The 14,337-nt window shown below is 43.7% G+C and overlaps 1 protein-coding gene across 3 annotated transcripts in view; it reads left to right on the forward strand.

Annotated features, from left to right (window-relative positions):
• The first annotated feature begins 14,282 nt into the window (after positions 1-14,282).
• Positions 14,283-14,337, forward strand: part of LOC104616677 (casein kinase I) — a 63,963-nt gene continuing 63,908 nt past the window's right edge. For all 3 annotated transcript variants that reach the window (XM_010281760.1, XM_010281761.1, XM_010281762.1), the window contains exon 1: positions 14,283-14,337. This exon is cut by the window's right edge and continues 141 nt beyond it. In XM_010281760.1, the coding sequence (XP_010280062.1) occupies positions 14,283-14,337 (55 nt within the window).

Genomic DNA, 14,337 nt, shown 5'->3' on the forward strand with positions numbered 1-14,337 from the left:
TTTCAGTGTTTGGATAATCCAGTATCTAATAAGACCCAAGTTGTGAAGCTTTGCTTGTGGACAGATAAGCGACTCCTCTTCTGTGTGCGTTCCTTTGTGTTACACTGTGTAACTGAGCTTGTGCTTCATTATTTCCCTTGGTGAGGGAACACATGTGGATTGCTATCCTCTGGCTTTATCATAATAGCTGGAGAAATTTAAGGCCTTTGAATTCTTTGTCAAATGGGATTGAGACACATGAATGGGTTAGAAGCTTGCAAAACAGGGATACCAACATAGCTAAGACCAACATGTAAGTCTAATTCCTTGAGGAATGGAGCAAAATATTTCTTTTTGTTAACCACAAGACTTTAGTCTTGTTCATACTAGGTGGTATTTATAGTTTTAATGGTATGTGCCTTGCCTTTCCTTCCTAATAGATTGCTGGACCACAGGTGGGTGGAAGATTTGTTTGTTTTGGCACAATGTTAGCTTTACATAGGCATGTCTCAAGTTTACAGCAAACAGAGGAGCCAGGCTGTGAACTGTTCAAAGTCCTTAACACGAGGGAAAGGAGAGAAGTGGGAAAAGTTGCCATGTAAAATTCCCTCTCCGAAACGGAAACATGTCTTCAGCTTATTTCTCCTGCTAGCTTGCATGCCGTTTCCTTAAGCTGACATTGCTCCATCGAATGCAATGTGAGCTTGAACACTTGTGTCAGCGCTGCTTGTTCCTGCTGCTTGCAGTCATTGCTCGAAACCGAACATGCTGTGGGTTGGGCATCCAGTATCTTTGTTTTGGGTGTTGAAGAGCTTCAGTGGTGATCCTCTTCTGGCACTGGAGAGTTCAACTCTGCATGAAAGTAACCAAAATGGCAAGATGACCTGGCAAAAAGGTAAATGAGGTGTTCACGTACTACCTAAGTACTGTTTCTTGACCTGAGAAATAAGCATCAGGTGGTGGGACGGTGCTGAGGTGTAGATAAAGGGTTATCGGTAGCAGCAGCAGAGGTTGGCATGAATTAAATCCACTGCCACGACCTTAGCACAGTGGCATTGACGAATACATCTGGCTTTGATAATGAAAATAAACGCACTGCAGAAGCTGGATATGGCTTCAGAACTATTGTTTGCAGCTGAAAAATGGGGCCACTTAGCCAGCTGCAGAGTCACCAAGTGTTCCTGCTGTGTGGGACTGGGTCTGGGCTCTCAATGTGGGGGACACTGCTGCTGCTTGCCTTCAGGCTGCCTTTTTGTGGAGGCAAAGGACTGTTTATTCTTGGCATGCAGGGATTTTGTGGGTTATCAGGTGTCCTTGCTGGCGTTAACACCCTTTCGCATCTTGGGCAAGTTCTCCATCACTCGGCACAAAGGTGGGGTGATGTCTGGCCACCTGACAGAACCCACGTTCTGGATAAGAGTGTGAACGAGGAAGGGATGGTGATGTCTCATAACCAGGCTGATCCTTTGAAAATTTAAATTTGTCCAATTAACGTGAGGGGGAAATTTTATGAGCTTGATGGTGCGTGAAGGCAAACGTGGTCAGCTGGATGGGCACAGTCAAAAGAAAGCTCCAGAGTTTATCTCAAGATTGTCACTGTGAGAAACCAGAGGATATTTGTTGCCATCTCCTACGCTGCTTGTGCCACCTAGACGTGTCCCAGTGCGCTGGATGGTTTTACATGGGGTGCCACTATAGAGAGGCTGCCTCTCCTGATGCTGCTCTACCTGATGATGGACCTCATCTCAGCAAGTGATGCGGGTGACTTTTACAAAGAAGCTGCATCTTGTGAAGCACGGGCAGAAAAATGGTGGGCATAGGTCGGTGCTGGCTAATACACCTGGAAGAAGCTAAAACACCCATCCAGCACGTGACAATGCCCTGAAAGTCTTCAACTTGCTACCTTCATATTGGAGGAAGAAAAAACCCTACAAAGCCAACCAACAACAGAAACCTTCAAGTATTACAATTTTTTAAAGCCATCTAGCTTGCTCTCTGGAGTATCGATGGCTTCTGCTACTTTCTTGCCTTATCAAGGAAATAACTAGGCACAAACATTGACTTTCTGTGAACAAATGCAACTGTCTAACTGTGTGTCTTGGGATTATTATGCCTAATGGCTCTGCCAGGGAAGTGCAGGGTTTTATGGAGCTTATGATGTTTGTATGGGTGTAGCCTATCTTGCTACTTGTGGGCACAGAACGAAACCAGTAACCAAGCCTGTACCTTGCACTGGGGAGGAGGCAGCACATAGCTGCCAGCAAAAGGAGCAACCTTTGCTTTGTTTAGAAATAAATTAATTTAAATTTAGAAGCCAAGAGACAGGATTATTTCACAAAACTATCACAGAGCTCTGAGCATCTTTTGGCACTCCTGCAAGGGGACTGTGCTTCTCCAGCAGGTATTTTGTTTGATCTGCATGTAATTCTTGGCATCTTTCAATCGCGTAGGCTATCCGGATCAATCTCTTCAGACAGCTGAACTGCTTCATAAGGACACACAGCTGGGAGACCTGAAAAAATGGAATCCTAAATCTCAGAAAAAAGTAAAAGGTTGTTCTTTATATGCTGTAAGGATGCTACCCTGTGGAATAGGTGGGGTTTTTTTTTGACAGTTTGTTTTGGGGCTGTAGCACAGCTGCAGTGCTGACTTCATGGAGTTTTATAATTCCGTAATGGGAAGGGAAGACAAATCACTGCAGCAGGTCTCAGGCTTTGAGTGTAACAGTGCCTTAAATATTAAGCTCTGTCAGTTTTTAATGGAAGTGAGCTATACCAGTAAAAACCTTACCTACAAAAAATAGAACGGTGGGAGAGAATGAGGCGATGGCAGGGAATTGGGGTGCTGGCAGGTGCAGCCCCTTCTTGGTAGCATCTTTGAGATTGTTTGTTTAGGCTGAAGCATTTAGTAAATGCATGAAGTATTTAGTAAGCCAAAACGAGCAGGATTTATTGCTCAGGAGTCTTGGTTCTTACCTTTTCAGCTACCTTGTGCTCTTTAACCTCTGCACGTGGTTGCAAGGTTTGTCACTCCTGTTTGACAGCAGTTTGCCTCCAAATGAACAGCATATTAAAGGCTGGCAGAGATTTCTCCCTGTATATAGGTCTCAGGTACGTAGTTTCCTCTTTCAGACATCGTTTAGTTGCGAGCAAAATATGTAGGCAATGTCAGTTGAATTCCTGCCAAATGTCTAATTATATGAAGTGACAACATGGTCTGATCCTCTCTCCCATGACTGCCGGAAAAGGTAGTATCTTCAAGTAAGCAGAAGGTGAGGTTCAGGCATTAAAACAAAAGACATATGCATTAAATTATTAAGTATCAAGTTTTCTTTTGTTTCCTCTTAATACACTACTTGTCTCTCCTTTTGGCATCACCATTACTATTTATTTTTTAAATAAAGATGCTGACATTCCAGCTCACCATCTCTTACATCACTGTGTTTCTATTTTATTAACCAGCTTTTACAATGAGTTTCTGGTGATGAGCAACCTGGAGGCAGGGGCCAAGTCAAGTCTGTTGGGCAACGTCGAGAGTCTGTGGGATGGAGTCATGCGGACTTGGCAGGGTTGTCTTGCTTCCCCATTTTCATGGGGCGTATAGGCTTTGCCTGCCAGTCCAGCTCTTAAAGTTTAGCTACGCAGGCTGCACAAAGTAAACTTGTGACTTTTACCCACATAAACTGTTGTTCTTGGTCGTGTTCCCTTCTCATGAATAGAAAACCCTCTCTTTGTATGAGACTGTGTGGTGGTAAAGAACTTCTTCAGTTTCTGTGGTGTGGAATATGTCCCCAGAGTAGGACGCAAATGCACATAGTCTCTTACAGTCAAATTCGCTTTGGCTGGTTGCTGGTATTCATCCCTGGAGGACACACCTAAGCTGGGATGAATCTTGCCTGATTTATGGCATGTGTTGGCACTTAGTGCCTAAACCCTTGCACGGAATTAGGTACTTGCGTAAAGCTCCTTTTCCGATACACCTTAATAGCTTCATTCCCTTTGTATGGAAGTGGTATTTTCTCTAAGGCTTTGCTGCTCTGTGCAGTGGACACTTGGGTGCTGAGAGAGCCCTTACACCCGTTTTTAGGGCTCGGGGCTGTGAGAGGCCAGATTAGTTTTCCTCTGTCTTCTGAGCCATCAGGGGCAAATGCTCAGCAGCATCAACATGACGTTTTACACCGACAAGACACAGCACATGTTCTTCGTCCCTGTCTAGCAGTCTTTTGATCTTCGCAGCTACATACTGGACATCATTTTATCTGTGTGCTGATTAGTACCAAGCGCAGGGTGTACTGCTGCTTCAGACCGCTAGCAAGCGTCATCCCAGGTCTCTACTTAACCTGGTTTCAGAGGCTGACATCCTGAATCTGGCCAGTGGTTTGGTGTCCCGATCTGAGGCAACCAAAAAACTGTTCTGCTTGTTTGTCCTTAGCTTTTTGAGGCACCCTGAGTATTGGTGGCACAGAGGAAAGGCAGCCTGTTCCCATCAGGCAGCCACAAGCCAAGTCTGGGAATCTGGAGCTCTTCTCAAATTGGGGTACAGAGAGCCTACATGTGAACCCCACTTCATTACTATTCTGAAATGGCAGTTTTTATTGATACTGGGTGGCACTTGACACAAATGTTTTCTTCCGCAGGGGCAACACGTACCTGATGAGTGGTTGCATTCATCTTGACACAGGGCCAAATGCTTCTCAGCACCTCTTTGAATTAGTCAGGGCTGCCTGTCATCTCAAGTTGGGTTTCACTAAGGCAGTTTCTACCAACCCCTTGCTGTCAAGGGATCTGCAGTTTTCCTTGACCCTGTCTCCTCAAGTTCACGAGGACTTTTCTTCTAGTAAGAGGCTTTTGCCCATTCCACATACACACACCGTGAAAGCTGTGTTGGCTCTGAACTTGATACTTGCATTCCTTTCTGAAAGCAGAAAAAAGCATTTCATGGTTTGGACAGTGCGAAGGGGTTTTTTTGGTGTTTAACCGCCAAATTTACCAGTCTTTTCAAGCTCTCTGAGCCTGTCTGCAATTCATCCTCCAGGCTTCTTTTCCTTGCCAGGCAGTGTGCAGATAAAACAACTGTAGACTATTGAGGTGCATCTGTGTTAGATTATGCTATAAATCTGCAAAAGTGATGTTGCTGCCAGTGATCCAAGCCTGCTCCAGAGCCCAAGCCGTGGTGGTGGTCTTGTCAGACTCTGCTCGTCGTTGATACCCGTGACTGCGAACTGCGTCCATCAGCCACCATGGATGCACTTGAATTTGCCTGATGTGAGTTATTCCTTGAAGATGCCCATGGCTGTCTAGAAGTGATCTCTTCTCTGTTAGGCTTTGCCCCTTTCTTCTTCAGATCCATTGCCTGAAAGGAAGGGGGGGTGTAGATATATCTGCAGCTGTCTTTTTGCTGGTAAGCAACCTGGTATTTTAAGATGTCGAAAAATACAGGTATATGTGATTCCTGGATAATAGAGAAGAGATGAGAATGTCTGCAGGGTTCTCATCCTGTCCCGTGTCTGTTGCAGACCCTTTGCTACCATCAGGTTTTTTCTCATTTCCTCTGTAGCATCCTCATAAATATCTATTTCTGCTGGAACTTGATCTTACTTACATGGCCTTTACGCAGCCTGCTTTGCAAGCAGAGATGGTATCCTAAACGTCATGCTTTTTGCCAGCCTTTGAGAAGCTTTTCAAACACTGGATTTTAAAGCTGTGGTCGGTTACTGTAATATCAGGAGGCAGATCTCAAACTTTGTCACTGTGACAGTTCCCCCCCCGGGGCAGCGGTGCAGCAGGGGCTGCAGGGCCCTGAGGATGCAGCGTTGGGGCTGGTGGTGTGCAGACAGCTGCGTGTGGGCTGAACACCTGCGTCGTTCAGAGGTGCTTGCTGCTGAAAAATGGGGTTTGGCACTCTGTCAGGCTCATGCAGAGGGCTGTGTGTCTGCCTTCTGCAGCAAGCCTCAGAAGATAGAGGAGAGCTGATCTGGCAGTTGCTCGTCAGTCTTTTCTCTTCCCAGCCTAAAAAAACCCTAAGAAACACAGAGCTCAGGTTTCATTAGGGGATTTTTTCATTTCATTCAAGTGTCCAACTGTTCATTTAGCTGTTCCAGCTCTTCTTAAAGAGCACTAACTCTCTTTTTTTGACAGATTATGGTCTGTAGTGCTTCGTTACATATATAGGAATATGCAGACATGGCTGGCATGTGGTTGGCTTGAACTTGAATGGGGAAGAGAAGTCAATGAATCTAGTTTGTGTCACACAAACCACTTCCCTGAAAAATGGTCTATTCTTTGTTTTTATTTTCTTTGTGTGAAAGAACTAAATTATGAACTAAATTATTTTTTCCCTCCCTAGCATTCTTGGCTTTCATGCTGAGCTTGCATAGAGCGTATTGAGAACAAAGTTCAGGAATGAACTTACAGAATGAGTGCTTGAATCACTCTTGGTGAAACTATCAACCAAGACTCATTTGGAAAAGTAACTTGTCAACACATTGAGCTGAGGATTGTAAGAGGATTAATGTGTTTTAGTACGTTCACAAGGTCTTTGAGGAAAAGACTTCATGGAAGTTCACTTCCCTAGGATGGAAAATGGAATGGGTTCATCCCTTTCTGTAAAAACTGTAATTGTAGGATGTCAACTTGACAGTCCTGTGCATTCATGAGTAATGAATGAGTGTAGTGATCCGCAGTTGTCCATTCCTCTCCCTTCCCAGCAATTTAGACTTAAATACTGTTTGTATGCCTTGTTTTGTAAGGCATTTTTTCCACCTCTGAAGCACTGAACAAAACTAACTGCACAAGCTGAAGAGTAAATTGTTGGGTCAAATGATTCAACAGAAGCAACTGGTAATGTTTAAAAGGCATCTGTAGCCTTCAAGGTTGGAAAGAATCTCCCAAGTGTGGGACATCTGACATGACATGCACCTGCTTGCCACAGTCTGCAGCCAGCTTTGTCAATGCTGTTACCAGCTTTAAACTGCAACAGAAAATTTTGACCTACTTTTTCAGTTTTTCTGTTTTGCACAACACTGGGGACACTGAAACCAGGTCAGTCTAGTGCTGTTTGGGAAAGCATGGATAAATGCTTATCTCCTTTGTGTGGAGGTACTGCTGGGATACAGGCAGGTAGTTGAAATATACTCCCATAATAGGAGGCTTCTTGGGGGAGTATCTCCTAGTAGAAGACCCTCTAGGTAACCAGAAAGCTCTTGAGTGGGAGAGAAAAAGGAAAAAAGAAAAAAGTCTATTTTTCATGGCTGAGTGGAGAAAGCATTCAGCCCCTGCATCCTCCCTTCCTACTAGCTTGTGTAGATAGCCAAGCACCAGAGCAGGATCCTCTTCCAAGTCAGACCAACATAGGAGACTTGGTTATCTGTTGATTTATTTTTTTTTTTTTTCTCCTTAGGAACAGGCCAGATCTCATAACTCTCGTATGGTCTCATTAGTAGAACAGCAACTTTGCCAGAAGTGAGTAGTGGGGTGGCTTTGGAAAAAGAAATTTTTGCTGGGGCCACTTGGAAAGTAGCATCAGGCACCAGCAGGGCAAGAAGTGGAACGTCACAGAAGGGAAGAGGTGAGGTGGTGGGATGAGAAGGCATGAAGGGACCCGAATCCATTGGAGATGTGTGTCCGCATAGAAGAGAGCAAAGCTGTTAAAACACGATTAGTAAACCTTTAACTTAACATAAGAGCAGCATTGACGCCCAGGATGCTGTTAACCTATGCAGTGAGGCAAAAGACATAGAGCCAGCTTGTTTCTCTAAACTTAAGGTCGTAAGCTAATAAACAGGTTGGCAGATGCTGAGAACATGAGTGAACGCATCATATGTCCTGATTTCAAAATATTTCTCGTTACTTGCATCCTGGCTGTTCTACCTTTTCCAGAGGGTAACTGTTTGTCCTAATCTGTGGCAAAGCGAGTGAAGTTTTCTGCTGCTGAAGGCTCTACTTCTGACATTGAAAGAGCATAGAATCTGGTGATCTCATATCTGTATGTTTATAACATGTCAGTTGAGAGCCCTGGAGGATTTTGTAGTCTTTGAAGTCATGTGGGAAGTAGCAGATCTTGTCTGAGAAGCGCTCTCCAGATCAAGAGATTTACCAAAAGTATTACATGGGCACGTGGGGTGGATGTTGGAAAATCCAGAGAGAAGGCATGTGCTTTGTCCTAAAGCAACGATCTTGGAGTTGCTTTGAGAAATTGAGTTCCTGTTTCTGTAGAAGGCAGGATGAGATCACCCATCTCAAAAGAAAATGGGGCTTTCTTGAAGGTCGCTTCTTAAAAGAAGGAAAAAGGAATTGTAGGGCTGAACTACTGCTTGTTAAGGTGGTGATCCATCCACCAAGCATTTTCAGTTTGATTTCTAGCGTGTTTTGACTCCCGCATGAATCAAAACTGCACACAGACCTGGCTCAGGTCTGCTTGATTTGATGTGAAGAAAGGGGAGTCATTTGCAATTTCAGTTTGGACAGATTTTCTGAAATTGTGCCACAGAGCAAGACTTAGACAGCTCTTGTTCTTATCTTGGAAGGGTCTCCAGAGTATCTCAAGTAGGTCAAAGAATTTTCAGTGCAAGGGAAGCAAGCTTTTCCTTTGAAAGACAGGGATAAGGTTTGCTCTGGCTTTTTCACACCAGTCTCTTGATTGCATTGTCTTTTGCTGCTGCTGCTTTCAAACTTAAGGAGTTCATTGAGAAGACTGGGTGGCCGTGAGCAGTGTCTCTATGCCCTAACGAATCATTGGTAAGCGATAAACCTTCCTTCATGCTAGACTGTGCTACGGATCACGACACAAATGGCAGCGGCCTTCAACACCACCTAGAAACTGGTTTGTAGCTCTAGCACTGTGGTTTTATTGATGGAGGAGAGGTCATGATTTAGATCTTGGGTCCTAAGTGTTCTGAAGTGTGTAGGATACGAAGTTGGGTTTGTGTGGTTTTTGGTGTGTTTTTTTTTTTTAAACTTCGCTAACTGTGCTTTAAGTAATTTCCTTTCAAGCCTGTATCTTTCATTAAATAACTGTTCCCCGTGTTTCCAGCTATATTGTAGTGAAATGAATACTGGAATTGGACTGAGTCACCACTAGGGAAATATCTTCATGCAGCCTTGTTTAAATGCAAGTAACTTTCAGGAGCAATCTTGCTGAGTGGGTGGAAAGGTAGGAAGGAAAATCATTACAAAAAAAGTTTGAATCGTGGCAGGAAATAGTCCTGGCGTTCTGAGTGGTCTTTAAATATTAATGCCACTGACTTCAAATTACAGTCTAGTCTTCATTCTTCTGCCACTCCTCTTCCAAAGCCAACTGTTTTGTTAGTCCTCAAAAGCTGTATTTGATACCATATTTACTGCAGTCATTTTTAGTAGGTAGCAGCACTAGTGAAAGATCTTTGTGCAATTCAGTGTACCAACAGCTGGGATCTACTCGTAGGGTTGGCCATAATAAAGAGGTTATCCAATTCTTGGTTCACTCGTTCATTGCCGATATAAATTTCTGTTTGCAGGAGGCTTTCAGCTGGGAAAGAGGATGTTTAGTGTTCACAGACTGTCAGGTGTGACCTTTCCATCCTTCCCCCTGGGGAGACCTTATTAGACAGATGGGGAATGGGGGAAGGATGGAGGCATAGTAGCGTATAACCCTTAACATCTTGTTTCACTAGCTAGAAAATGTGTGGTGGAGCTCTGTACTTAAGCTGCCTGAGAAGAATTGAGTTGTTTGTCCCATCTGAGGTGCACTGAGCAAGATGGTCTGTCAAACTGAGCAGTGTATTTTTGACGTTGGGTCTGAAACTTGGCATGCTGGGCTTGAGCAGAGTTCAGACTTCGCTCTGGAGGAGGGGGGAAGCTTTATCGAGGCTTGGGAGGGCTTGTGCTCGCAAGAGGCTTGAAGAGCCCTTAAAGGAATGATATACTTGTGTCATCAAGCACTGATGGAGCACCACCTGCCCTGCAGTTGCTGAAGATCAGGGCCAACGCATATCAACCGTTTGTAACATGTTCAATAGCCCACCTTTGCCTTTGAGGGGCTTTCAGCTCCTTTTTATTATAGTTAGTAAAATGCTTTTCAATAATGATGCTTGTGCCAGCAGGTCGCAAACAGCTTTGAAAAGATCTGCACCTAGGCATCAGGTCCTGCTGCAAAACAACCTTGCTGTCTGGATCCACCTACTCTGCAGGTCGAAAGCTGGTAGTACTTCACGGCAAAAGGAAGATTAAACACTTCTGGCATCACACAGGAAAACTTTGTAGCACGTTCTGTAAACCGCCTATCTCTTCCCAGTCTACCTCATGTTCATGAGGGTTGTTTGGAAACCCTTTCTGGTGGGTTTAGCTTATGCTGACTTTTCTTACACCTTTTACTGGCCACATAACTGTTAGCTGAATGAGCAAGAAAAATACTAATCTGTTTGCAACTTTATAGAAATTGTATCACTTCCTTTGCTATAATCAGTCCCCATCATGCAGATTTTGCCTCGTTTTCTTTCCGGGTTTTTAGCCCCTCTTCCATGTAGTTCTTTATAGTAGTATCTCCTCAGACCACAGAGCTGTGCTGCCCTTTGTGTCTCACAAAATGCTGTGCACTGGTTTTTCCAAGAATGAGCTGGGCAGGTGTTGTGCTCTTTTTAGAGACTTCTTTCTGTTACCATTTTGTGAGGTTTGTAGTTGTTTCCCATGGATTATCCAGCCTTGATGAAAATAATGACTTTAGTCTCCAGTGGGGGGAAAAAGTCCTCCTCTCTGGCTTTGGTAGGATCAAGTGCGTTTTCCAAAGTTGTACTTTTTAAATTCATAGAATTCCTCTGTTTTGCTCACCTTTCTTAGTGATCCAGCCCTAGAAGCACTCCATCATCATCCTCACATTTTATTCCTTTCAGCAATGAGCTTCCTTTAGTTTCAGTGACTCTTTTTTTTTATTTTTTTATTTTTTTTATTTTTTTAAATGCTGTTTGTTTTGAAGTGTCTCCTCTTCAAGGACAGGCTGGGGTGGGGTCCAACCAAAGTGCTTTTCTGATATCTGATAGAGCATCGTCATTGCTTCTCCAAGCTGGTTTCACAAAGCAAATGCAACTGTGCTTGCGTCTACACAAACAGCTTTGAGAAACAGTGCTAACTCACCCCATCAAAATGCATCCTGCCGCTGAAGGTATGTTGGGGATGTCTGTGACGAAAAACCAGTTCATCCTGTTTGCCTGTAACGGATGCTTCCTGTTAATCCATATTCAGTTTTAAGTATTAAATCTTGAATTAATTTGAGGTACGAGTAAAGCTTAGTAGTACTAAATACTGAGTTTCTTGTGTCTGAGCATCTCCAACTCCTCTGTCTCTAGCTAGGCCAGCGATGCTTAATCACGAATGGCATTTCATGCGTTACTTAGTACCACGCTGGGAACAGTATGGCCAAACTGGTAGTATGGACATGACACAGTAGTTCTTAGATGATCTGATGATTTTCAGACCTCCTGGATTTACTGCAAATGTGCTGTTAGGCGTTTTCTGCAGAGATCTACCTTTGTGCAGGGTGACAAGGAGAATTCATCTGCTCTGCAGTCTAGAAAAGAGGGCTGCTGAGTCACGGGCTAGATAAAAATGCTGTGGGTTGTAACCTGTGCAACCTGAGCCTGGGTTCTTAGCATTAGTATAAACTGTTAAAGATGGGTGGTTTTGTGGGATTGTTAAGTTGCACAAAGCATCCATCTGCGTGTATGGATGGTTCTTTACACTATTATTAAGTCCTTTTCAGTGTGGTGAAGGTCTTCCTACTACACTGTGGAGGGACCAGCATTCCTCCTATGAAGATGGAGCCTGTTAAGAGTCCTGCTAACTCCCTGTCTGATATAGAAGCCTTCAATAATATATGAACAAGAGCAGTGGAAAGTAGTTGCAAAGTAGTGTGAAAGTTGTGCGTTCTCTGTATTTAATCTTTGCTTTTTTTGCAGAATTATTTAAAAAAAAAATCTAGGGAGAAATCTCAAGCTGGGAAGAACAGTGCCTGCTTTCGTGCAAACATACAAAACTGCAAATGGAAATGGATAGAAAAGGTCAGAGTTGTACTAAAGACTAGTTCAATGTTCAGAAACTGGAATTTCCAGCTGGTAGCTACCTGTATTTTCTGGACCTAGTATGAATGTCTTCTGCCTTGTATACAGATGCCTTAAATCAAAACAAAAGTTTCCAGAAATAAAAGTATACCACAGTTAAAGACTAGGGAAAGCATACCCTTATTTCAAAAGGGCGAGTGTTTTTTTTTCCAGGCCAGTGGTTTGCAGATGGGTTACGAATTCTTGTCTTCAATTTTGGATGACTGGAAGTAGGTAGGTTGACTTCGTTTCATGAAACGAACGGAAGAAACCCTTGCTAAATCCTATACAAATGTATTGCTACAGGAGGACTGAGCCAACTGCCTTAAGTAACTTTTGCGCTCTCATAAATATGCTTGTGTTTCTGGGCGTACCTGATAGCATTTGATTACTGATGTCCTTCAACAATGACTCTTGTTTAGGTGGTTTCATTTAGCACTTCTCTGCTGACTTTGGAGGTATTTGCTAACTTCCATGCAAACTTCCATGAAAATTCAGCTGTAGGCATCCACGCAGAAGTAGGACACAAACCTTGTTTCTAAAATTATTCAGGCAGTCTTCCATTCACATCTGGAAAATAGTGAATGCAACCGTGTCCCCGAAAGGAATACCATCCAGTATGTGTAGGTCCTGGGATGTGGGGGGTAGCTCCAGGTATGTTTATTCTAGGTCTTGCTTAAGAACTGCGCCTCAGGCATCTCCAGAGTGTCCACTTCTGCTGCCTAATACCGGCTCCCAGTGCCCCATCTGTACAGACAAAGCATGCTGCAACCTTTTCCTTCGCCCCGCTGATTGCTTGGGAGATGAGGGGAGGCTTGCCCACCACCACTGATACCTCTGGACTGTCCCATCGGGCTGCAATGATCTGTTGCTACGGAGCCTTCAGAGTTTCATGTCCAAGTGGTAGAAATGTCTTCTGACCACAGCGGGGCCGAGCTGACTCACTCGGCCGCTCCAACGATCATGTGTGTTCATGTCCCAGGAGAGGTCTCGCAGCGAGATGTCAGTCTTCCCCGTGCTGCCTGGACTGCACTTGTGGAGCAGGACCTACTGGGTCCGTACAGCTCCTGCCTGTCTTTTTGGGCTGGTCCATGGGCACAGAGGAACCGCTTGGCCTGCGTGGATTGAGAAGCATCTATTTCTTGTCCTCTTTTGGCAGAGTTTTGGCAGACTGCTCGTGAGATGCACCAGTGCGCTGTCTGGAGTAGTCCAGAGTTGTCTGCCCTTGGGATTATGGTGGTGACAAGTTTGGACAGGCTGCTGGAGAAGATCTTGGCCCTCGAATCCCTCACCCACTGCCATTAGAACTTCTATTTTTACAAATCATCTTTTTTTTGGCAACAAAAACATAGAAGATGAACATGATAGTAACGTGAACTGTATGTTGATACAGCTTTCAGGAACCTCTAGCTTTTTTTAAAATAATAAATCTTGCTTTGGCTACTAATTTTGATCATCTAAGACAATAGTCTCAATTAGTAAATGTATCTGAGGTCAACTTCAAAAGATGTAAAATAACTAGAATTTGACTTTTTAGTGTGGTAGACACATGCAACGTCCTTAGTGCTTCAATACTTTCTTCTCTTGACACCTTTCATTTGCCACATTCTATTTTTTGTCTGGCTTTTGTGTAATACCTTATAAATGTATGAAGTGAGAAGAAAACAAACTTATGCTTTACAGTTGCTTTAGAGATGGGATGTGATCTCCTTTCAGTTTCCACCCGACATGCTGGTGCAATTGAAACTGCTGCTGTTAGTATGTGCGGCGTGAGTCCCGATAACTCCAATAGCAAGCACAGGGTGGGCAGCACTTATATTTCTTTGTGACGTCGGGGCTTTTTATCACAAATTTTTTAAGAAAATGGTAAAGTTCCCATATAGCTGTTAATTTCCTCAAGGCCGGGAAAGTTCTGGACGTTGGCTCTGTTGTACGTTTCTTGCTTGGTATTTTAAAATAACGATTTTTATTTCATATATGCTTTTTCTTTTCCCCAGGTAAGAAACCAAAAGCAACCTGCCTTTATTGAAGTTCTCAAGAACATAATTGACCCCTTGGTACATTATCAAGATGCATTAGAAAACTGGATACAGTGCCAAAAGAACTCCATGCATTTCCATGACTCTCTTGAACCCTGACTCAGATACTTGTGGGTATATATTTCTATTCTAAGGAGAAGAGTGCATACTCCAATTCCTTTCCGCCAGCCTGCTGGCGGAGATATTTCACTAAGATCATGGACCATCCTAATAGGGAAAAGGATGAAAGGCAGCGGACGACAAAAGGAAGGC

Source organism: Phaethon lepturus, unplaced genomic scaffold (genome assembly GCF_000687285.1).
Source record: "Phaethon lepturus isolate BGI_N335 unplaced genomic scaffold, ASM68728v1 scaffold752, whole genome shotgun sequence".
Taxonomy (NCBI): Eukaryota; Metazoa; Chordata; class Aves; order Phaethontiformes; family Phaethontidae; genus Phaethon; species Phaethon lepturus.